Raw genomic sequence first — 25908 nt, 5'->3', positions numbered from 1 at the left:
TTTGAGAGTTCGCAGATGGCCCAAGCTTCGTCTAGACCAAGGAAGTCCATCCCTCTGGCCCCCATCTTTCTGATAGGTAAACAAAAGAAGAAATTCAATGTATTGCTAGATGATGGTGTTTCCAAAGTGGCGAGGAACTCTAATTTGAAGATCGCGCCTATCTTCTTGAAAAAGTCAAGTAGTGCCCAACAGCACTTCGTGGCACCCAGCGATCATGAGTCAATTGATAGCACAAATACAAACAAGCGAATTAGAGTCCACCCACATTCACCATTGGATGCACTGATAAAAGAAATCTCACATAGTGAGCTACAGAAATCACAGTGTTTGGGAACAAATTTGCCTCCTAAAAAAGCAACATTTCTGGAACCATTGATGTGAACCGGAACAGTGGGGAAGATGTAAAAGCCCAGAGATCTGAAATTAGGAGTGCAGTAGATGCTTATATGCAAGGCCTTGTAATTCCTCCACTCATAGCCTCGGCGCCCGCATCCGCCATCTATAATACACTTGATGGTGTGATAAGGCTGCGGAGAATGTAAAACAAGCCCAGAAGAAGCCCAATATTGGAGGGTCTCTCCCCGTAATCCAAGGATTAGCAGCACCATTGGTTCCCGCCGCAGATGTTGATGCAAATACCCAAAGGGTGTCCTCCTCTGTGGCTCACTCTGATTTAGTCTGCCGAAGTCTGCCGTTTACCGCGGACACTTGCTGGAATCACAAGGTAAGGAGTCCTGCACTCCGGAACTAACCCTCACACTCGCAAATAGGCGAGACCGTCTACGCACACGTACTCTACCTAGCGTATTGGTCACTCTGCCCATCCCCACAAGTGCACCCAATGCACGACTACAGTCGAGAACCTTAGCTACAACTAACCGAAAGGCCACCTCCCCAGTACTGCATCTATACCACAAACTAAGCCACACAACGAAGCTGACCCCACTTATCAAGCACCACCGTGAGCCATTTGCATTGGATACAATGTCTAAGACTCTTGTCAATGTGTCACTCACACGTATGAATGAAATTACCGCAATCTGCAATTCTTCTACCACTGCCTTGCTACCTAATGATGCAAATGCCACTTTATCTGTGTCTATGACCCCAGAAAACATGCTCCCCATTGGTTTGAATGAAATTACCGCTATTTGCAATTCTTCTACCACTGCCTTGCTACCTAATGATGCAAATGCCACTTTATCTGTGTCTATGACCCCAGAAAACATGCCTCCCACTGGTTTGAATGAAATTACCGCTATTTGCAATTCTTCTACCACTGCCTTGCTACCTAATGATGCAAATGCCACTTTATCTGTGTCTATGACCCCAGAAAACATGCCCCCCACTGGTTTGAATGAAATTACCGCTATTTGCAATTCTTCTACCCCTGCCTTGCTACCTAATGATGCAAATGCCACTTTATCTGTGTCTATGACCCCAGAAAACATGCCCCCCACTGGTTTGAATGAAATTACCGCTATTTGCAATTCTTCTACCACTGCCTTGCTACCTAATGATGCAAATGCCACTTTATCAGTGTCTATGACCCCAGAAAACATGCCTCCCACCCGTTCGGATATGCCACCCTCAACCATCAATGTCACCCCTGAACCGCACCTCAAATGTGCCCTCATCAACGCCCGCTCCATCAATGCGCATGCACTAGACATCCACAACCTTATTACCACCCTAGATCTAGATCTTCTAATGGTCACCGAAACTTGGTTACATGAAGCCTCAGGCCCCGCCCTATCCCTCGCTCTCCCACCTGGCTATGCCATCACGAGACAAGATCGCATGACCACTGGAGGCGGTGTCGCACTCATAGCCAAAGACTCAATCACCATCAGAAAGGCTGACAAAACTATCAACTATAACAGCGACTACCTTCAATTAAAACTTACCATCTCGCACCAATGCACCATCACCCTACACCTCATCTATCGACCACCAGGCCCCCTAGGAGACTTCCAGGCCTCCATCACCCACCTCCTGGCGGACAACCTCAAAAAGTCATCCAAAGCCATTCTCCTTGGAGACATCAACCTTGGCCTGAATGACGCCAAAGACCCTACAGCCAAAGCACTTGACACAGCTCTAGCCACCCTAGGATTCGTCAACACCATCAATAACCCTACACACGCCCTAGGCAGATCACTAGACTGGATCGCCCACCACAATTGCCCCATCACAGTCACGGGCAACACCCCCACCCCATGGGCCGACCACCACACCATCACCTTTAACATCCCCACCACTACAACCACATCCCACCCCCCTCCTCCCTTGCCTCCTGCCCTTACAAGGAGTGCCCGTCAACTAACCAAAGAAAGACTCCTACCCTTCTTACAGGGACCTTCCTTCACAGCACCATTCTCCAACGACCCAGAAACTCTGGCAAAAAATGATGATACGGCCATCACAGCAGCAATCAATACCATCGCCCCACTCGGAAAACCAAACCCACTAGACACGCTAATGCGTGGTTCACCCAAGACCTTCTAAAACTACGCTCTGACAAACGGGCAGCATTAGCTCTTTGGCAAACATCACGGGATGAGAAAGACAAACTCAACTTCAAATCCCTTGCAATTAATTACAAGAAAGCCATCATTAAAGCCAAAGCTAAATCCTTCGAAGAGAGAATTACTGAGGCCAAGTCGAACACCAAGGAAATGTTCGCCATTCTCAGGGAACTTGAGAACCCCACACCCACCCCCCAAAACTTCACTAAGGACAAAGAATGGTGTGACAACATCCAAACAGCCATGCGCAATAAGATCAGCTCTCTCAAAGCCAAAATCTTGAACACCAAACTAACACTCTCCACCCACACTACACCCTCCCCACCACCACTGCCCCCATCACCCACTGAAGCCCCACCCACCTTCTCGTTTAAAACCATCCAAGAAAACGACATGATCAACATTATGAAAAACATAAAACCCTCCAATTGCAAAGGCGACCCCTGTCCTGCCTCCATCATCAAAGACTGCGCAGACACCTTGGCCCCTTTTCTAACAGCCTTCGCCAACGCCTCTTTCACCACAGGGAGAGTCCCCGCCTGCCTAAAGGAAGCATGGGTCCGACCCCTCATAAAGAAACCCACACTTGACCCCACCTCTCCTAATAACTACCGCCCCATCACCACTGTCCCTTTCCTCCTCAAGATTCTAGACAAAGCAGCCTACCTGCAGGTCCAGCACTTCCTCGAAGAACAGAACCTCCTTTGACTGAGAAAATCCGGCTTCCGCCCTAGACATGGGACAGAGACCGCCCTACTCGACCTAAAAAACCAAATGGACGACGCAAGGGACCAAGGCAAACCTGTCTTGCTCCTTCTCCTGGATCTGTCGGCAGCTTTTGATCTTGTAGACCACGACATCCTCTGCCACCACCTCTCCTCCACAGCCAACTTCTCTCAAGACGCCATTACATGGATCACCTCCTTCCTCCAAGGCAGGACCATGCAGGTCTTCTCTGACCTAGCCACTGCATCACCCTCTATCATGCTATGTGGGGTGCCCCAAGGCTCCTTCCTCTCCCCCACCCTCTACAACATCTTCACCCGCCCCCTCTTCCTCATCCTTGACGCCATGGGCATCTCTTACACCAACTACGCCGACGACACACAGATCCTTCTCACTCTGACAGGCGACTATGACACGGACTCTGCTACCCTCAACAACATCTACAACACAATTCAAAAGTGGATGGCTATCAACGGCCTCTGCCTTAACTCCGACAAAACTGAGCTCCTACTCGTAGGCTCCCCTGACACCATCAAGAAACTTGACGCTCAGTTCAGCCATTTCACCATTGACTCAATCACGATCCCAGTACTTGACACGGTAAAAACACTAGGCGTCTATTTAGACTCCAATCTATCCATGACCAGACAAGTAAACGCCATTGCCTCCTCGGCCGCTTACCATGCAAAACTCCTTAACGCAATCAGACCTTATCTGTCAAAAGACAATTGCACTAACATAGCCAGGGCCATAACCGTCTCGCGACTTGATTACTGCAATATTCTTTTCCTTGGGACCTCCAACAAAAATCTTGAGAAGCTCCAAGTAATACAGAACAGTGCCCTACGCGCTGCACAAGGCATTGCCAAGAGAGAGCACATCACCGCTGCCAGAAAAGCTTCCCACTGGCTCCCCATAAAGGAGAGGATCTTATTCAAGGCTCTAAGCATCACCCACAAATGTGTCCATCTTGCCGCCCCAATGTACCTTTCCCAGAGGATCCACCTGGTCTCCTCCACAAGACCCACTAGATCACCCTATGCCAGCATGCTCTCAGTACCCAGGGTAAAAAGGACCAGAGCAGGGGGCTCCAGTTTCCCGTACCTCGCTGCCGTACACTGGAACACCCTCCCTAGCTCCCTGCGCTCTGAACCCTCACTGACCGCCTTTCGGAAAACCCTGAAAACGACCCTGTTCATCTAACAATTACATGGCCTAGCCCTCATAATTGTATTGTATGATGTATTATGTGGTATATCTGATCACAGGTCACTGCCTCACTGTAACCCAAGGCACAACCTGCACACATTGTAACTAAGTCTTCCTTGCAAGTAACAGTGCCACAATGCCCCTGGGCTGCCTGCGCGCTATATAAATTTAATAAATAAATAAATAAATAAATAAATAAATTAGTCGCACCATCACAATTGAGCTTACCCAGTGACTTTACAAAAGGCGTATTGGCCTTGATCCAAGATGCCTTAGGGGATTTAGTCCCCAATCTAAAAGAGAAAAGAAATAACGTGACCTCCATTAAGGACAACAAAACACAAGGAAGCCTGGGCACGGGGAAGGTTACCCCCCGAGTTGCACTGTGCTCCATGATTTTGAAATGTCGACCTACCCCCTGCATACAATACAACCTGAATCGAAGTGCTATTTTAGCGATCTTCTCGGACATACCATTGCTGGAAGACATAACTTCAGCTGATCTGACTCTAGTGGAATTTACATCCAATCACAACCTAAACACAGTACGGGTATGGATGCAATCCAGAGTAATTCGTAATCTGGTTTGGCAAGCAAAAAACTCACTATTTGATTTAGATTTTCTGCTCGAATTAGAAATGGACAATGAATCTGAGCCGGAGATGGCAAGCAACCTGGTATCTATGCCGAGAGAGAATATTGTTACAGCGAATGGCCAAGATTTAAAATATCCTTCGAAGGATAGATCTCTGTGTTCTTGCAATTGCAGTAGTAATTCGAATTAGCTGACCAAGATGAAAAAACTGCTTCCCACTACCTTGGTCAGCTGGAACTCAAGGGGTTTTAAACATTTGCTAAACAACGATACGAGTGGCCTAGGTAAATTTCACATCATTCTGTTGCAAGAGACCTGGTTGCTAAGTCCCATTGTCTGGGCAGGCTATCAAATACACCTGAATCCGGCACGGAAGCCCATAATAGGCAGACCTTCTGCCGGACTATTGGTGGCGTTAAAAGATGAACCGGGATCATCGTCAAGGCTGTGGGCTATGCCAAATGCACATATGCTGCTTGTAAGGGCAGTAATCAATGATGACATCTATGCCATCCTTAACATTTACTGGAATCCAGTAGCAGTCACAACTGAGTCCTTCTTTAATGATCTGAACAAACTATTCGACATAGTAGCTGCAGATGACAAGATTTTGTATTTTATCCTGGCGGGTGATCTGAATATGAATTGTCTTGCAACAAATGGGGCGCAAAAGAGTAGAAAGCTACAACAATGGAACACAATGATTTCCTACAGAAATTTGCATATGTTGAATGGAGCCTTTAAAGAAGACATTCCACCTGCACCAACATGGAAAAGAGGAAACTCTACATCAATAATTGACTTCATCTATGTGAACGGTGCTTTATGGTCATCAATGTGCTCCTTTTGTGTGTCTCCATCTGTAACAAGTGATCATAATATGTTGTGTGCCACTTGGCAAACCATGGTAAATGCTATTGATGTGAAACACAGGTCATTGGAAGGTGGTTGCCTTGTGGTAAATAGCCGTAAAAACCGCCTATGATGGTCCGAGAATGCCTTGTGGCATTTTAATCAAATTTTATATGATTCTAATGCCTCATCCAACTGGCAAGCTTCAGACATAGGCCTCACATATAGCAATGCAATGCAATTGTATAGTCAACAAAACACTGCGAATACCAAAAAAGAAAGGCATATCCATGTCTTTGATACCACCGTATTTACTCAGAAGAGAACTTATTGTGCAGAAGTACGAAGTTTGGCAAAACTTCCTCTGCCCATTAGATTGCCCCTTATTAAAAAAGTTTGCCTACATTATAATAACTGGGTTAAAAGCTATAGAGCCAGTCTCTATCAAAAAGACGCAGCAATTATGCTGTCGACTCTAGCGAATAAAAACATCACAAAAATGTGGGCGATAATTAATCAAACCAATAATGCCCAACAATTAGATCTCCAGACATCGATAGTCGAGGCACATCAATGGGTAGATTACTTCCAATCTGTATATGCTTTACCGCCAAATGCGATTTCGATATTAGAGACACGTGAGGCACTGAGGTTTTGGCTACACACTGATCACAAGGAAATAAAACATCTAATTATGACCTCAAGTAATTCATGTGCAGTGGGCCCGGATGGGATATCGAACTCTTTAATGAAAAAACACCCTGAAGTTTGGAGCTCAATTCTCTACAAAATATTTTCTGCAATAAACAAACATCAAAGACTACCTAAAACATGGACGGAAGCTATTACAGTTCCAATTTACAAAAAGGGTGATCGCCAATCACCAACGAGCTATCGCCCAATTTCTTTGTTGGATGCCCCTGCGAAAATATTTTGTAGAATAATATTAAAGGAGCTCAATGAGTGGGTAGACCAAAAGGGTCTAAGAGATCGATTCCAGTCAGGATTTGTAAAGGGCATGGGCACAATACCAAACATCTTAGCACTCTCAATGATACAATCAGAGCAGGTTGATGGTGGACTCCCCTTATATTTGGGGTTCATTGATTTTAAATCTGCCTTTGATTACATTGATAGACATATGCTTATAACTAAGCTTAGATTACATCGGTGCCCGGTATCCCTTGTAAATCTAGTGTCACTGCTACACTCCACTACTACGATGCGTGTAAAACTAAATATGAATGGCAAATTATCACCAGCCATTCATACATATAGAGGAGTGAAGCAGGGTTGTGCTCTGGCTTCATTTTTATTTAACTTCTTTATCTTCGATCTGGGCCCTGTACTAATGAACTGCGTAGTAGATGCGCCTCGCATAGGATCTCAAAAGGTTGCTTATTTATTATACGCAGATGATTTGGTACTATTGTCCCGCACTCCCATAGGTCTACAGAACATGCTAATTCAATTAGGGTCATATGCAACATCAAATAACCTTGTGATCAATACGACCAAATCTCAAATTTTGGTTTGTCACAATAAGTTCACTAAAAAATATCACTTGGAATGGTCTTTGCAAAACTGTATACTAAACAGAGTTCCTAGATATAAATATCTTGGAGTTTATATTGAGCATAAGAAAACCTTGAGTACTCTGACATCTGAAATTCGGGTGAAACTAAGCTCCCTGATATCTCAATCCAAAATTATGTTAAGAAGGTATGGGAAGTTTACAGTTAAACATATAGTGCTATTCTACAAGACCAAAGTAATCCCAATTTTGCTCTATGGAGTTGAGGCCTTGGTGCCACAAAATCGCAAATTCTGGGATAGCATAGAAGCTAGGTTTTGGAAAAAAGTTCTATCACTTTCCCCAGGAACTCCACTTGCGATGCTGAGATTTGAATTAGGTTTGGTTTCCCTATATGCCCATGTAGTATGGAAGCAGTGTGCCCTTCTACAGAAAATGCTAGATGGCCTAGGGAAACCGACCTTTATAAATGCATTAGCTCAAAACCTATTAACTGCTAAAACTGGTATGTCAAGGTTGTGGAAAAATCATACATTGAATGCAGCTGCTGATGCTTCTGTGTCAATAGAGCTTCTGTTGAATAACCCTGATCATGCTAAAAATAAAATTCATCAGGCAGATTGGATCTCAAACCTGGAACTTTGTAACAATCTCAAAGACTTCAATCCTGAGGCTTTTGGCCACAAAAGGTATGGGGTAATAGCAGAATATCTGCTTAAATTCCCGTCGCATGCATGCAGACGGAAATATTTAAAATTTAGATTTAACCAATATGAAACAAACGAGATCTTGTTCAGAAGAAAGGTAATATCAAAGGAGCAGAATTATTGCCGTTACTGTAAAGTTGATGGACAATGTGAATCACTACAACACCTTATAATTGAATGCCCAATATTAAATGATATTAGAGTGAAATGCTTTGGGGATATATTGTTGGTACAAAATGGCACCAGTTCTGCGCAAATATGGAATTGTTTGTTTTCTAATCCAAGACTGACTATACAGCTTGCAATTGTGCAATTTCTAAATCTAATCTTCCCCGATCCGAATTCAACCTCAAACACTGCTCACACTAATTTAAAGTGAACGGTGAGTGTTGACTCAAAAATAAGAACATGGAGGATCTTATCCGTTGGCAATTTAATTACTTTGTGGCATTTTGTTTAGTTATAGTGTTTAAAAATGTGTTATTTAACTCTTTCATGTGTTTCACATTTGTCCTGACTTTGATGGGTTGTAAATATTGTTTTAATTATTCTTCTTTTATTCTTTTCAAGATGAGGAATAATGTATGTATAACAGTGTATACAAAACATTTGAAAAGTTGGTTTTCCAGCTATGACAAATAAATAAAAATAAAAAAAAATACATTCATATATTTTTGTACTTAGTTGTACTTTATCTATTCTTTCAAGATATAAGTACTCGTGTTCCACTCTGGAATACTGGTAGGGTCTCAGTATTACACCTGTACTTTAGTAGTGTTGTGTCCTATCTCTTTGTTTAAATATATTGTGATACTCCCTAAAGGTAGAGATAGTGAATATTAGGGGTATATTTTGTTTGCCCTTGTTTGATTTGCCTTGTGTAGGCACACATTCTTTCCCCATGGGGTAGAAAAGCTACATATAAGATACCATGACATGTAGAATTTCCCACATATATGTAACCTAGCTTAGACTAAAACAAGGTCTGTTAGTAGAATGTAGTGCTTTGGAACAACAGGGGAGGGCTGGCACAATCAGATGGGGAAAGCTGAGGATGGCTGTCAGTCAGAACTGTCACGACAGACACATGACAGAAGGTGGTTGCTTTCTTTTGAAGTGTGCATCTTATTTGCTGGGTATAAGTGAATTGGGACTGTGCTAACTATTGGTCATTTATGTATTTCTTTTCAGATAGGTGCTTAATAAAATTATATAATGTGTTTCCATTTTCATTGCTGTATTTCCTTTCAATGATGCTAAAATGTAAGTTTTTCTAGGTGTTTAATACACTGGTCATTCTTGCAATGATGCTAAAATGCTAGTCTTTCTCTGGTAGAGATGAGAACGAATGAATGCACCAGAGAATGTGTTTTTATTCTTGCATTTCATTACATGTGGTTTCTATGATACAGGCTTGTATTTTAAAAAGTGGAGCTGAACATGTTTCTTTGAGTTTGGTTGGTGTTGAAGCTTTTTGCTTTTAGATTTTGGCTTTTCTACATGAGAATTGTGACATTCCAATGTGGGAATGATCTGAGCAGTTTTTAGGGTTGGTTTTGCCTACCCTGCTCATGAATGCGGTTTGATAGAAGTATGAATTATACCCTGTGTGACGCTTATGCATGAGGGTTGGGGGTGGACACAGGCTTTGAGTTCCTATGAGGTGAACACATTAACCTACACCAACTCATGCTTCTTCCATTGTAGCGGAGCACAATATGGTGTCGTAATCGGACGAGAAAAGATGTTTTCTGAGCTCTGGTCCAGCGACCTTTTTACTACTGTGTCGCGAGAAAAGAGTGCAAGGCCCTTATTGCCAGCAGAGGTGGGGTGGGGGGGGTGCTTTCTCCCCATTAGGGACAGAATGTTTAGCCTAGGCCTGTAATTCTACTGAATCTGTGACACTGCCCTCTCCACTACTACTCCACCTCACCTCCTTCTCAGTCACACTCCTTTCATTCACTCAGTCACCTTCCACTCACTCCCTACTCTTTCACCACTACTTTCACTAAAACACCTCACACCCACACACCAACAACACAGCGCCACTCTCTGTCCCAAACATATACCTCGCCTTTTCTGAAAATCACCCGCACACACCTGCACACTATCCTTCTTCCTTCTTGGTTTCTTTGTCTGACACTTCCTCCTCTGACCTCAACAGAACAACCCACACCTTCCTGTTTCCTGTCCCTGGCTTTATCTTCCTGCCTACTTCTTCCAATGGTTCTCTCCCACTCTTTCCTGCTCCTTTCCACTCAGTAGATATTACAGATAGGAGAACAGATAATGCGCCTATGCCAAGCCCCTTTATTCCTCACGGGTCCGCCGAGCTGGGTCAATGGTGGCCCGCGTTCAGTAATGTTCCAGTTCATGTTAAGGAGCTGCGCCGTGGCTGAATTATTGGTAAGTGATTGAGTCCTGCTTGAGTCCATGTCAGGTCGCTGCATCACAGCTATAGTCGCCATTGATGTCTGCTGGCAGAACATAGTGTTCCTCGAGCCCGTGCCATGCTGCATAGATGTTCTCCCTCTCCCCGGTCGTGGTTGCTTGACAGGAAATTTCTGGCGGGAGGCGTTGGTGGGCTGCCATGTGGCGTGTGATCTACCGAGAATGCTTAGAACAAAGTGACTGGCCACAATCTCCGTACAGAGGCAGGGGGTGATAACGAGTGGGTACTGCCCATGCACATATTAGCTCTTAGGGAGACAATAAGATCTTCAGCCCTCTGCCACCTTCCCCCCTGGAATAGGAATTGTCTAGTTTCCATCCTCGTAGCCCTCCCACCTCAGGCTGAGAGGGGTCACAATCGCTTCTTGACAAGGTAAGTAAACTGACCTTGTCACATGAGCAAAAAATAATGAATCTTCCCCACAACATTACATCAGCTACCAAATAAGAGGACTATCAAGTCTTGATATAAAAGTGACCCCTTACATCTGTTTTGAGGCCATTACCCTTTAACCAATTACCCTGAGAATGACCGGCTGATGGCCTATGCATCATATAAAGATTTTGCAACCTGGGGCTCTGCCAGATCTTTTGGACTCCAACTCCCTCAGTGTGGGATTGGGATTTGAACCTGTGTTGCGATACGTTGTCTTGCTTCCAAGACAAACGTGTTGCCCCTGAGCTATCCTTCTTGGTGCTGATGGGAGTTTTAGTGTAAAGCATCTGGAGAGCCAAGTGTTGCAGACCCGTGCCCTGATATACAAATATATATATATGCTAATGTTAAAGGTATTATCTTATCTTATCTTATGTTAAGTATATCCGTCACCAACGGAGTTGGTCTCCAGGCGCACAGGCAGATCTGTAAACAAAAGGTGGGCGAGTGGGTTAGTGTGTGAAGAGGGCGTAGGAAAGTTAGAGGTGGTGTACTGTTGGCAGCTTCAGTTCAGTTTTCACCGTGTGCTGAGCGTGGGTGTGTAAATAGGATCGAAGTGGGTCCTTGCGTGCTGTTGTTGCGATCTATGTGTTGGTTGTTTGTTGTTGCGGTGAAGTCTGTGTGGTTTGCTGTGAGAGAGGTGGTTGTGTGGGTTTTGTGTGAATTAAGTAAGCAGAAATTTGAGGTGTTGGTTAGTGGGTTGTATGTCTTATATATATATATATATATATATATATATATATATATATATATATATATATATATATATATATATATATATAAATGTAATCAACCCTGTACGCGAGTGCAGGGAAAGCGGAAGGCACTCCAGGAAGCGAGTTCTGCTTGTAGCAGTTACAGCAAAACATTGAGGCAGCAATCCATTGAGTTCAGTCAAAAAATTGTACTTTATTAGGACATATGTCCAGGACAGAAAAAAGAAAACACACAGAAAACGACGCGTTTCGCGGCAACTGGCCGCTTGCTCACGTTCAAGGCAATGAACACTAAGGAAGGACAATTTATCCACGTTGAAACTCTATGATTACAATGTAGAAAGTCCCGCTCATTCTCCATTCGTTCATTTCACATTTCCACCATTTTGCATTGGGTTCGAAAAAACGGTAAGGAAGTTAAAAACTTGTTCATTTTTTAGTTTTTAACGTAGTTAAATCAATACGGTAATTTTACCCGTTTGATAACAGCAAGAGAGCACTAAAGTGCATAGTGCACACAAACTCTACATTTTTGAGACACAAGTATATTTTAATTTACAAGTTCGTATGCTGTAGTACCTTTATGGGGTTGTTGTGCAAAATATGCTCTATACAGCTTAATGCTTTTAAAGTGCAATGTGCTAGCAGCCTCCACGGAATATAGCTCCGGATAGTAAAGTGCTATGTGCTAGCAGCCTCCACGGAATATAGCTCCGGATAGTAAAGTGCTTAGTGCATCTAAAAAACTTTCATTAAGAAATTTTTTTTCCCTCTCCTTTCATTTCAATATGGGATAAAGTGCTTAGTGCAAACGAAGCTTCCCTTTGGTACATTAAAGGTTACATGTGTTACATGTGTCATATTTTACTACATAAATATAGAGTTTCTAATTTGTCCTTTTGATAAGAGAAATGAGCGTGTATATGGTAAAATTCCTATGTCCATACAAGTTTAAACAAAAGAATAAAATGCTAGCCCTGATAAAGAAAGAGAAAGAATAATGTGAAGATAATTGTTAAAATACTTTAAAATAAAGGGTGTCTAGGTCTCAGAAAATTCATTATGTATAAGATTATCAAATGATGTAAAACATAATCTGTTGAGAGACCATAGCACCCTTGAACTTGTGAACTGCATAATTACCAGATAAGATGCAAGCAACCTAATACAATCCACATTTGCAATGTCATGAGGTTATTAGTTGAAATGAACATGAGATTAATACTAAAGACCATGTCTATTTGAGAATGTAAGGCCTAGGTCAACCATATTAGAGTCAGGGGTTTGTTAAAATCTTATCATGCATCTAAGTTATTACAAATTTCATTACATCAGTCAAGTGCCAAGGAATGTATATAATTCTTCATCCAGATTATGGCCATATGGTTTTTTTGTTTCGTAGTCCAAAATATATCTGGTTTCTGTTTGTCTCAATAAGAGTTCCTGATTTCCACCCCTTACTGGATTACTGATAGCATGTATTCCAAAGAAGCCAAAACCTTCTAGTTTCTATATATATACAAATATAAATCAGAGTGGTGTTGTCTCGTGCAGACCAGCACTATTTCATGTATTGTTTTTCCAGGATTGCAATGTGAATTGGTCTTTTATTATTGCTTCAAGAACCTACAGTGACGATCTCGAATTAGTTAATTAATTAGTTAATTGCGTGTTCATTTTAACTGGAGTATTGAGACAGTTTTATGAGGTAGCTTCGTTTTATGGAAGCCTCGTAAATTAACCTATTACAGCAACAGTGCGTTATGAAGTTTGCGGATGATTGTTGTGCTGTAAGCATAGATGTATAATGGAGGCCAAGGGTGCACAGAAGCGGAGATAGTGTAGGGCCCTGGAAACCCTGTAGACCCCTGAGGTGATAGTTCTGGGGTGGAAAGAAAATGAGGTAGCCAGATGACATTGTCCATATTTAAAGGGTTATATTTGATCTTACAGACCACAATTACAGAGTGGTAAATTTCATCGCGGACAAAAACAACAAATTATTTTAAATTCTTTTAATTTGGGGGTGCCTCCCAAGCCCCCCGTTTTTCTACCCTTATAACGCCATCCCGGCCCATTTTAACCCTTTTACCCCATTACTCTTTATTTATTTAATTAATGTTTGCTGTGTTTTTCGGTGTTATGGTCCACTCTGAAATGTACCACTCTGTAATGTTTTAGATATATTGACTGGATACCATTTAGAGAGGAAAGAGCAGGTCCATGCCAGCTCCTGACCTTGAATCCTGCTCTGGGCAAGTCCATTCATTGGTGCAGAGTACGGATCGGATCGGTATGTCTTATGTGCCCAGCATGAATGGTGGTTCTATACTTTGAAGGAAAGGTCTGAATCGGCTCAAGAACGAATTGAGCTGAGTCCGTAAATGTTTGATTCCGTGCAGTTTGGTTCAACCCAATTTGAGCCAGAGTTCACTCTGGCTCAAATTGGGATGAACACTGTTTAAAATTCATGTGGAAAGGATGGTCCAGATTCTAAAGAAACAATATTAGTGCAAGTGGTGAGGTGTGTTTGAAAAATTCCCTGTCCATGATGGTACAGTCCCATGCTGACTCCTCTGCGTGAACCACAAGGTGCACGACAACAAAAACCATGACACTCAAAATTCCATTGTCACACGCAGCAAGGCGTGTGAACATCAGAGGTTACACATATAAATGGTTGAGTTGACATTCGACGGCACGTGAACCCACACCTTTCCCTTTGTCTTTGGTCATCAGTCTCCAAAATGCATGAACTTCTTGATTTGCAATATAGCTGTCAGCTTTATGAGGGGCCGTATTCCATTCATCCCACAACAGGTTCACAGGCCACCCAGACAGAGAAGCATGAGTCCAGTACTCCAGCGTCAAATCAACCGACACCCGGGACCTGGCCACCACCCAGGCCCCCCCCCCCCGGAGACCTCTGCCAAGAACACATCTGCCACCAGTGATTACACTGCACCAGCCAGACTTCCTCTATCCCATCAGTTGTGGCTACAGACCCCACCCCTACCGATGGCACTCCTGATACAGCAGCTCTACTTGCCACCTGCACTACCACCCTGCAGGTCCCCATGGAGACCAGTGACCTGTAGGACACTCCAGCTGCCACCCATCGCTTACTCTGCCAAAAGGTCTGCAGGCCCCTCCTTCCCTCTTCAAACCAGTTTGACTGATTCAGTTTAGTTTAGTTTAGTTTAGTTTATTATTTGATATTGCGCTCCCAACCCAGGGGTAGCCGGGCGCAGCAGTTACAAGAATACTTGAGCTTAGGTTACATACAAAGGATGCATACAGTGAAAGCAACATCAGGACACTGAGACAGGAGCTGATGATGCTAATGGGTTGGAAGACACGTACCTGTGTGACACCCCCGGCCCTGTCCGCACCTGTGACAGTTTGCTCTAGTACAAACTTGAAGGGACCTATAGCTTACTGAGCAACACTGGGCAAAACCAGGATTGCACTGAAAACAAGCGGAGCAGCAGCTGAAATACCTGCAGTCCAGTATGGGAGCTGTGCAGGCCTCATCCCTCGGGAGGATAGCTCAGTGGCAGCATGCTCTCCTTGGAAGCAAGATGACACGGAGCAATGCAGGTTCGATCCCCGGGTCCGCGCTTAGAAACCTCTGGGTATTAAGCGTGTTATAAATAACCTATCATATCCCAACTCATGCTTAGGCTGCTGGACATAATCATACATGGCTGGTAATTTAGAATTAAGCTTAACCACTGGCATTACTCTAGGCAAACCTCCAGACCATTGTGTTTCACCTGCCAAGCTATTACAGAAAGGGGAAAGTCAATATGCATATCAGGCTTCATCCCACTCCAAAAAGGGCACCAAAAAGGTAGTCCAGCCTGAACTGCTTGGTCTCATCCTTTCTGCATGAGACCACAAGTTACCCCAGACATGTTTTGACCTCATTGGGCATCACCAGTGAGGTTGTAGCTTGGGTCTGCATGCCCAGCAGACTTGGGGCCCACGTCTGGGCATACCCGTTCCTAGTCTGTGTGACTTAAACATACCAAAGAGGTGATGTCTGGAAAGTTTAGATCACATTAAGGGGAAAGACCATATGCAAGTCAGACTTGTCCCACTTCAAAAGGGGGAGTCCAGCCCAAACTGCTTGGCACATCCCTTCTGTACAAGACCACAAGCAACTCCAGACATGTTTCAGCCTTATTGGGCGTCATCAATGAGCTGTAGCTTGGGTCTAGAGGCCCAGCTGGCTCAGGACCCACGTCTCGGAATACACATTCTACTCGGGTTGCATTAAACAAAAGAGGTGATGGCTGTAAGGTTAAGAATTAAACGTAACCACTGGCATTGCTCTTGGGACAACCCTCAAAGACCATTGTTCTAACTGTAATCGCTTGGCAGGCTGAAGAAGTGGAAGGTTGCCAAGAGCAATACTGTAGGTTAAGATTAATTCTAAACCTTCCACTCATCACTCCTTTTGTTTTGCTAGAGTGATGAACAGGCAGCGAGGCCACCTCACAGTAGCGAAGAGGAAAGGTGCAGTTGTATGTGACGCAGGTTTAAAAGACAGGAGACTGAAATACAATTTTAAGATATTTCAAATGGAAAAGAGAAAGTGTACTGATTTAAGAGACCTATGCCTTATATTCACTGCACCTGCCTGATATAATGAGAGAGACTCTGTTTTAAATTACATATGTGCTTGTTGATAGAATGGGGCTTCAAAATGGGGCTCACAGAAGCAGTGTTTTACTTGCACAGTAGCTTATCACTGCTTCGACACACACACACCTGTAACCTCACACACACTGAACGCTTTTTCAGGTACTAGTTGTCCTTCCTTCAAATGAAGTGTCCATTAGGCAATGTGATTCTTAATTGGCTAATGCACACACATCTGAATTGGTATCCCTTAAAGACAGCAGGAGTGACCCTGGAAGACCACGGCTCATCTGTCCCCAAATGTTTTTGGAAGGAGTAAATCTTTACCAAACTAACTTCCCCAAAGATTCAAGGCCTGAGTTCAATTTCCTCTACAGTAGTGACAGCATCCAATGCTTTGGCAGTCCAGGGGCTAAGCGAGCAGGCCAGGCTATATCATCAGGTGCGGAGAACAGGCAGAGGATACTGCTCCTGACATTGTAGCATATCCAAGCGCAGGAGTCAGGAAGTTCCACTTCTGCCACCCCCACAGAAGGCTGGCTGGCAGGGAGCTCCTGTCTCCATTCCCAACACTCTTCTGAACACACAGAAACTGAGAAATCACTTAAATAAGACCTCAGTTCATAAGACTCACATGTTGCATTTAGGCGTGGACTGAGGACAACAGTGTTGCGGATAAGGGTCGAGGGAGGGCAAGGGGGTAGTATGGTCTGTAAATAAAGTCACATATGGCCATGAAATGGGGAGTGTGACGTCATCTTTGAGTTGAAGATTTACTATGTGTCTATATGCAACCGTGTGAGGTATGTGATATGATGTGGCATTTATAACGCGCCTGTACACCAGTTTTTCCTTGTGTCATCTACTGATCAGTTCCTGATTCCCTAGACGTCCGTCCTTACCTTCTTTATGGTCAGTACATTTATTTCATTTTATTTTTTACATTTGTATAGCGCACAGACAGCCCAGGGGCATTGTAGCGCTGTTACTTGCAGCAGGCTTAGTTACATTTTGCATAAGTTACAGCATTGGGTGCATAGATGTAATACATGTTATGCATAGAAACGTACACAGTTCAAATATTCATATAGGGGATGAACGTAATGAACGGGGTAGAAAATCAGGCAAATAGGGTGGTTTTCAAGGTTTTACGGAAGGCAGTGAGTAAAGGTTCAGCTCGCAGGGTAGTGGGGAGGGCATTCCAGTGCAGGGCAGCTAGGTAGGGGAAGCTGGCACCACCTGCTCTTGCTCTTTTTACCACGGGTACGGTGATTAGGTTGGCACAGGGGGTCCTAGTTGGTCTTGAGGACAGGGCGGGGTGGGTCCTTTGCGATAGGTAGGCTGGTGCTGCGGAGTGAATACATTTGTGTGTGAGGGTCAGGGTTTTGAAGATGATCCTCTCTTTTATAGGCTCTTCTAGCAGAAGAAATGTGCTCTCGTTTGGAAATGCCTTGTGCTGTGCGCAGAGCGTTGTTTTGAGTAACTTGCAGTTTCTCGAGGTTTTTTGTGGAGGTCCCTAGGAAGATGACATTGAAGTAGTCCAGCCGTGATCCCGTGATAGCCCTAGCTATGTTTGTGCAGGTGTCGCTGGAGAGGTAGGGTCTGACTGCATTGGTAGGCAGCCGAAGAGGCAATGGCGTTCACCTGTCTGGTCATGGACAGACTTGAGTCCAGGTAGACGCCTAGGGTTTTCACTGACTCAGATACTGGAATTTTGATGGATACATTGATGGATACATTGATTGATACATGGAGGACAGCGGTCCCTGGCATATGTGTCTCCATCCTCCTTGACTTGGAAACATGTTTCCTAATGCACATATTGCGCAAACATGGCACACGCTACAAATATTTACCCCACCTTGTGTGGCCTGCAAATTAGTGCGCCCCCTCTTTGATGAAATAGCCCTTCAGCAGGTCAAAGGTACGCTCAATACAGAGCTGATCCTAATGTGTGCCTCATTTTATGCCACATCCTGTTCCATCTGTGGGTTCCGAACAGGTGTCATCAGCCACAGTACCTGGAAATAGCTGGAGTCACTATACAGGTGTACCCGCCTCCCAGTCATTTCTATCCTTCTCCCTTGTGGCCCATGTATGAGCTGTTAGGTAGTGTTTCTACTTACCTAGTACAAGTGTCTGTTGTCTACCAGTCGATCATTCTCGGCAACTAATTCCGCCAGCAAAATTAGCTCTGGCAATTCCACACTAATCCCTCTGGCAAAATTAGCATCAGGGAATTCCCTCCCATTTTTGGTTCCCTTTAATTTGGCAAAGCAGTAAAAGTGCTAATGAACCATACTGTCATCCCTCTCTTAGCTTCATTATTATCTGAAGAAAGTCCATTTCAGGAACACTGCTGGTGAGGAAGTGTTCTTTGACGAGAACGGCGACTCCATGCCCGGGTTCGACATTCTTAACTGGGTGTCTTCTGGACGCAAGAGCCACAGGGCCGTTCATGTTGGGCAGTTTAACCCACTGGGGAATGCTGGAGAGCAACTGTCCATCAACGAGAGCCAAATCGTATGGAACAGCGCCTTCAACACTGTGAGTTAAGGGGATATTTTTGATTTGTATCAGTAGAAAGTGAGCATTATTAAAGTAATTGATTCGATTTGATGTGTGTGTACATAGCTATGAAGCATGAAATGCACTAAATGAATGGGTGCAGGAGGGTCAGATATTATACATGCAGCAAATAGGAAGTAAAACTGAAGAGTGACATTAACGCAATGGATGTTGTGATCAGGGTCGACAGTATGGATGTAGGCAGTGAATGTGGTGCTCCACCCTGAGATGTGGAATGCATCCAATGGATATGGTGCGCCATCCTGAGGTGTGGAATGCAGGAAATGGATATGGTGCACCACCTTCAGGTATGGAATGCAGGCAATGGTTTGGTGGACTGCCCTTAGGTGTCGAATGCAGGCAATGGATATGGTTCACCGTCCTGAGGTGTGGAATGCAGGAAATGGATACGGTGTACCACCTTCAGGTGTGGAATGCAGGCAATGGTTTGGTGGACTGCCCTTAAGTGTGGAATGCAGGAAATGGATATAGTGCCCCACCATGAGGTGTGGAATGCAGGCAATAGTTTGGTGGACAGCCCTTAGGTGTGGAATGCAGGCAATGGATATGGTGCATCGCCCTGAGGTGTCGAATACAGGCAATGAATATGGTGCACCGCCTGAGGGGTGGAATGCAGGAAATGGATATGGTGCACCACTGTGAGGTGTGGAATGTATGTATTAAATGTGGTGGACAGGAGTGATAGAAGGAACACCTACTGTGAATGTGAAGTGGAGCAGTAAAGGATGGAATGCATACAATGTTGTGTACTTCCTTGTAGGATGGAATGCACATAATGGATATGGCAAACAGCAGTGATAGATGGTATGCAAACAATAAATGTGTAGCACAGCTGTGAAGCATGTAATGCATGACATTAATGCTGCATTCATCAGTGTAGGATGGAATGTATGCAATAAATACGGTGAACAGTGGTGGCAGGTGAACTGCATGTAGCGAATGGAGGATATGATAGATTGTCTAGGACAGAGCAGTGATGGGTGAAATGCATTCAATGTATGAGATGTACTGTAGAGCAGAATTGAACACGTAATACATGTGGGGCAAATGTAAGGAACTCATGGTGGCAACAGTAAAGACAGACACAAGTGAACACAGTTCAAGTGTGTTTATTAAACTGTACAGGAAGGGTGGAAAAATGCCTAATCTAAACCTAAATCTAAGATGCGAGCAAACTACAACCATCAAATAATAAAAAGGCAGTCCTAGTGCCGTCTTGTGAAATAAGAGGACCTATATTAAGAAAAACCTATTGCCAATCCTTACGTTAAATACAAACAAAGAGTGTGGGATAAGGTTCATAAGAAAGAAATGTTCACAAAAAATAAGTTATGATGCGGTAGTTGGGGTCTCCCTTCCCCACGTTTTGAGCACGGGACAAGGCGGGCTTACTGAGCACAGCACACGCTCGAGCTTCCCCAGCACAAGCTAACAGTTCCACTCTCAGCTACCAGGGCCTTCGGTGGTTAAGTCTCTTTTCTACAAAAAGTCTCTTGCCTCCGAGGACCTGATGTCTTCAAAATAATAAACAAAATGTTCCTTTCCACTGATAACCTTCACCCCTGGATCCCTCTCTTCCGGGCTCAGACCACTCTTGAATTTCAGCCTCCCTGCGTCATGTTCACACTAGCTAGTATTCAAAAGATTTCTCTGTTTTACTTCACGTGTCGGTGGGGTGATGGCATCTCACCTCTGGGTCCCCCTCTTCCGGGGTCAGACCCTCCAACAAAAGTTGTTCATCACTGTATTAGGGCCTTTTCGTTACTATCTCCAGTTCTAAAACCTGACTGGTACTTACCCAAAAGCATCTACTTCTCTAAGAAATCTCGTAGCTAAACGTAAGCAAACCTGTCCAGGATTTTAAGCAGAAAATTACTATTTGCAATAGGTCGATAATATGTGCAGGTGAACGGATCTAAGAAGGACTTTTTGAGCAGCAGCGTAATACAACTTCTTTTTAAAGAAGTAGGAATGGAACCTTCTAAAAAGGAAACATTGACAATGGTAGTCAAAATTGGTGTCCAGCTTTTAAGAAGATGTTTAATTAACTCTGCAGGGCAAAGATCACCTGGATCAGATGTGTGTGTAAGGGTTTTAACAATGTCACAAGGGTCGTTCTTTGCGACAGGTTGCAATGGAAACCTTTCTGAATGAGTACCCCAAACGGTGGATTCAGTAACCTCAGGATCTGTTGAAAGCTGTGGTGGCTTTTTGGCTATAGATATTTTTTTCAATGTCAGTCAGTTTGTCAATAAAGTATGTTTGTAAATAATGACACAAGTTATTTGATAGGCACGACTGGGAGTGCTTAATTGCGAGACTATCTTGAATTGCATTCTCGAGGAGCTAGCAGCTGTCTCAATTTTCGAGTTAAATTAAGTTTGCTTTGCTTTAAAAATGTCTTTCACATAAATATGGCGATCTTTATAACATTTCCTCTCTGCAGCTGGAACTTTGGTTTTGTGAGCGGATCTCTCTGATGTGAACCACGCCTTATTTTGTTCATGGCGAGGTGTATGGATGCATTTCAGCTGAGCCAGAGTGTTCAACACTGGAGAACACGCTCTTGACTATGTCCTCCATGTGCATAGGACTACTGATGTCAGCTACGCTTTCAGCTATCTAAAATCTAGACAGGAGCACATATCTGATTTCCTTTGATAGCTAATAGGAAGTGGAACCATGGGTCTATGGTTTTACTGCACATTTATTATACATTCTTTTAGAGGAACATGTTCTCACGCTCAGGTTGAACACACCTCGCGGAGGGGGAATAAATGATGGCTAAGTACCAATCATTGAATATTCCCACACAAACTGTCCAACCGTGTGCTGAACTATGGGACTGGTTCCCTGGTTGGTTTTAGTGATCTAGAAACACTCATTGTAGTTGTAGGGATAGTTTTCCTCTCTCCTATCCTTTTAGATAGGTGGTACACCACCCCGCTTCTAGGGATAGCACGCCATATAGGGATAGGGTGTGCTTCTGGTTAGGGAAAGTGCTAGGGAACACATTGATTGCTTTGTGATTTGATTTTAAAAAAATGACCTGCACCTGTCCTTGTTCATATGTGATACCTAGATTTCAGAACTGTCGTAATAGAGGAGAACACGCTCTTGACTAGGTCCTCCATGTGCATAGGACTACTGATGTCAGCTACGCTTTTATCTATCTAAAGTCTAGACAGGAGCACATATCTGATTTCCTTTGATAGCTAATAGGAAGTGGAACCATGGGTCTATGGTCTTACTGCACATTTATTATACATTCCTTGTTCATATGTGATACCTAGATTTCAGAACTGTCGTAATAGAGGAGAACACGCTCTTGACTAGGTCCTCCATGTGCATAGGACTACTGATGTCAGCTACGCTTTTATCTATCTAAAGTCTAGACAGGAGCACATATCTGATTTCCTTTGATAGCTAATAGGAAGTGGAACCGTGGGTAGTTCAGGTGAAGTAGTTTTACTGGATGTGTTCAATGAGATACAGAGATGATCTGACCAATCAATGGTTTTATCTCTGACCTCAGTTATGGTCATGTTATGGTCTAAAATCCAGTCGATCGTGGAACCCCTAATATGGGCAGGAAAAGTGACATGGTGTGCAAACCCAAGATCACTTAGGCACAGGAATAAACCTGAACGAGTGGGTCATTATAGTCCGAGGTAAAATCTCCAAGCAGTGCATTTGGTTTTTTGGCCTTAAAAAGGGCAATATAAAATCAAGAATGGTGTTGTTCAGAACTTTGGATTTCTGATGAGGACAATAGACTAAAGGTAGCTCAATTTGACACTTAGTCCGTCATATCCCTCAATGTCAGGGCAATTAAAGGTTTGTAGTGTGAAAGATGATTTGTGACATGTCTGGAGGGTTGCCTAAAGCAATGTCAGAGGTTAGGATTCTGTCTAAACCTTCCAGCCATCACCTCTTTTGTTGTGCTATAATCACCCCGAGTGAGACGGTTATGCCCAGACATGGGTCCCGTGCCTGCTGGGTCTAGAGACCTTAACTACTCCTCACTGTTGCTTCCCAATGAGGCCGAAACATGTCTGGGGATGCTTGTAGCCTCATGCAGAAGGGATGTGACCTAGTCATTGGGAATGGACTGCCCCTTTGAGGGTGGGACCACACCAGTTTTGCATATGGTCTTTCCCATTTCTGTAATGGCTTGGCAGGCGAAGAGCGATGGTCTGAAGGGTTGCCCAGCACAATTTCCAGAGGTTAAGATGAATTCATGCTAAACCTTCCAGCAATCACCTCCTTGTTTTGCTTTGTCACCTCGAGTGGGACGGGTATGCCCAGATGTGGGTCGCTGGGACTAGAGACCCAAGCTACTCCTCACTGATGATGCACAATTAGGCCGAAACATGTCAGGTCTCATGCAGAAGGGATGTGAACAAGCAGTTCGGGATGGACTGCCCTTTTGGGGTGGGACCAAGCATGATTTGCATATGGTCTTCCCCCTTTTTGTAATGGCTTGGCAGGTAAAGAATGATGTTCTGGAGAGTTGCCCAGAGCAATATCAGAGATGAATTCTAAACTTCCAGCTATCACCTCTTTATTTTGCTTTATCACTTTATCAGACATAATCCTGGTCTCCCTAATCTCTTAGCATTTTTGTTGTTAAAAATAAAGACTCTTGAACCTGACAACCTTGACTTTAATTTGCCTGTTTATCCCCCGGCCATGACACCCCCAACCAGTCAAATAAATATGGGACTACAATGCCCCTCATCCATATGAACTCAAGTATTGCCTGCCAGTCCTCCCCAGTCATAATCAATACCTCTGGCATAAGCAGTGCCCCCTCTGGCCCTGCCGCTTCCACTTTCCTCTCTGATTTCTCCTCCTGTGGAAGTTGAAAACCCTCCGGTGTTGTCAGACCTGTCTCCTCCTCCATCACCCCTCCCTCTTCCTTGTGCCCGTGCAAAGGCTCTGTCACTCCTAAATCCTCTCCTCATCCTGATCCAATCCCAAATAAATCCCATGGTGGGTACAAACTCCAAGTCCACCTCCTGGCAATTAACAACACACTCCACAACTGTTCATCCTCCAACTACCCTCCTCCAAACCTTTGCCCCTCTTCCTGATGTTAATTCCTTTCTTCCCAGTAGGAAATTAGATCTAATGGAAAGGTGTCTGAAGAGAAAGTCGCAACCCCTAGCAATAAAAACCAGGGGAAACCCAAGGATGAACCTTGGTGTCCAAAGAGAGGAGGGCTAGTGGCCTATGAAGATCTGCTGAACATAGGTCATGAACCAAGAGGACCTCAACCGAATTTAACAGTGACCTTTAAACCAGATTTACCAACCACTCACCAACAAGAACAAAGTAACAGCCCTGAAAAAGAGCAAAAATTCCAAGACCATCAAAAATGGTTGTGGATACCTGACGCCTTACTGATCCAAACTCGAAGATAGCCACCCTTGGACTACAAAAACCACTGGGCACAAAGGGTGGACTTGGACGACCTTTCTCTCGAATCACGCTCAGCAACCATGGGATCATGGAACACGATAGGCTTTAGCCATCGTCTAGAGCCCAGCAATGTCAATTTAGGGGATTTCGACATTCTATGTCTTCAAGAGACATGGTTAACAGAAAAACCTAACTTGGATGGCTATGAAATCTTCATTTCACCAGCTCTAAAGGGCCCTAAAGGGTGACCTACTTCTGGACTAATTACTGCGATACGATCAGGGAGTGAATTCCATTTCATCAAGACATTAACCTCAAACTTGTTTTTCCAAGCACTATTGTTAAATTGGAGAGATGTGGAAAAACGAGAAGACGTCGATTTGGGTGACAGTATGATAGTGATTGATATATACTGGAACCCTCTGGCCATGAGCGACAAAAAATACCTGGAAATGACAGAGAGCTTAATAGATGAGATATACACAGAATACAGTGTGACGTACATCATCATATGTGATGACATGAATGCGATCTGTCCAAAAACATCTAGAGAAAAAATCCAACGTAAAAATAAAACGCTAAGAGAAGAGAGGGGTATCCTATTGTCATCATTGATGGATTCCCGAGATCTATGCAATTTACATATGATGTCGGAGCAAGACTCAAAACAAGTTCCAACTTGGGAGAGAGATGGTCAAAGAGCAGCTGTAGACCACGTCTTTGTGTCTAGAGATTTCCTACCCTTCATTACAACTTTCGAAATAATTTGTACAAAACAAAGCAACCAAAATCTGCTAATGATGAAGTGGAAGAGCAGGCAAGAGAAAATAATTAACATGGCGACAGAAGTAGAGGGTTGTAATGGCGGCACCCGTTTAAGACTAACTGCAAACTCCAAAAAGTTATACGACAGTTACTAGCTTTAACAAAGATGAAATAGATGCTGCAATCATTAAGTACCAGCCGCTCTTAATTGCCTACCATATGAAGAAAAAAAAGGAAATAAAGATACATAAAAACGAAACCATCACACATACGACAAAGTATTGGTAGCTAAAAAAAGAATCCTAAGAGCGGCCAATCACCTGGCAAAAAAAACCAAGGAGGCTGAATATATAGACAGTGCCAAGGGAGTCATGAAATCATACAAAACTTGGCTACAAGCCCATCGACTAAAAATGTACCAAGCAGACTCGGAAGAAATGCTGCGAGTGGTCTGCAGCAGGAAGTCGAGGGAATTCTGGTCCTTAATAAAAACAACAACGAAAGACACAAACGACCCACTACAGAACAACGTAGGAGAAAAAGTGTAGATAGCCAGTTTCCTGCTCTCTTCCAAAAGCCAGCCTTAGAACAATATCATCAATGAGATACGACTCTAACAACTTGGGACGTACCTTATGATGTAGAATCAATCAGAGAGAAAATATCTAAATTAAATACCTTAAGGGCGCCAGGTCCAGATGGGATCACCAATGCAGACCTTAAAGAGTA

At 43.8% G+C, this 25908-nt stretch overlaps 1 protein-coding gene across 1 annotated transcript in view; it reads left to right on the top strand.

Annotated features, from left to right (window-relative positions):
- The window catches only part of LOC138453828 (vomeronasal type-2 receptor 26-like), a 352571-nt gene that overhangs the window by 288505 nt on the left and 38158 nt on the right, over window positions 1-25908 (top strand). The window contains exon 6 of the mRNA XM_069606993.1: window positions 18721-18948. Within this exon, the coding sequence (XP_069463094.1) occupies window positions 18721-18948 (228 nt within the window). The remainder of the gene's footprint in view (window positions 1-18720; window positions 18949-25908) is intronic.

Source organism: Ambystoma mexicanum, chromosome 4p (assembly GCF_040938575.1).
Source record: "Ambystoma mexicanum isolate Mex_15411 chromosome 4p, UKY_AmexF1_1, whole genome shotgun sequence".
Classification (NCBI taxonomy): Eukaryota; Metazoa; Chordata; class Amphibia; order Caudata; family Ambystomatidae; genus Ambystoma; species Ambystoma mexicanum.
This window is presented reverse-complemented; position numbering and strand designations above follow the sequence as displayed.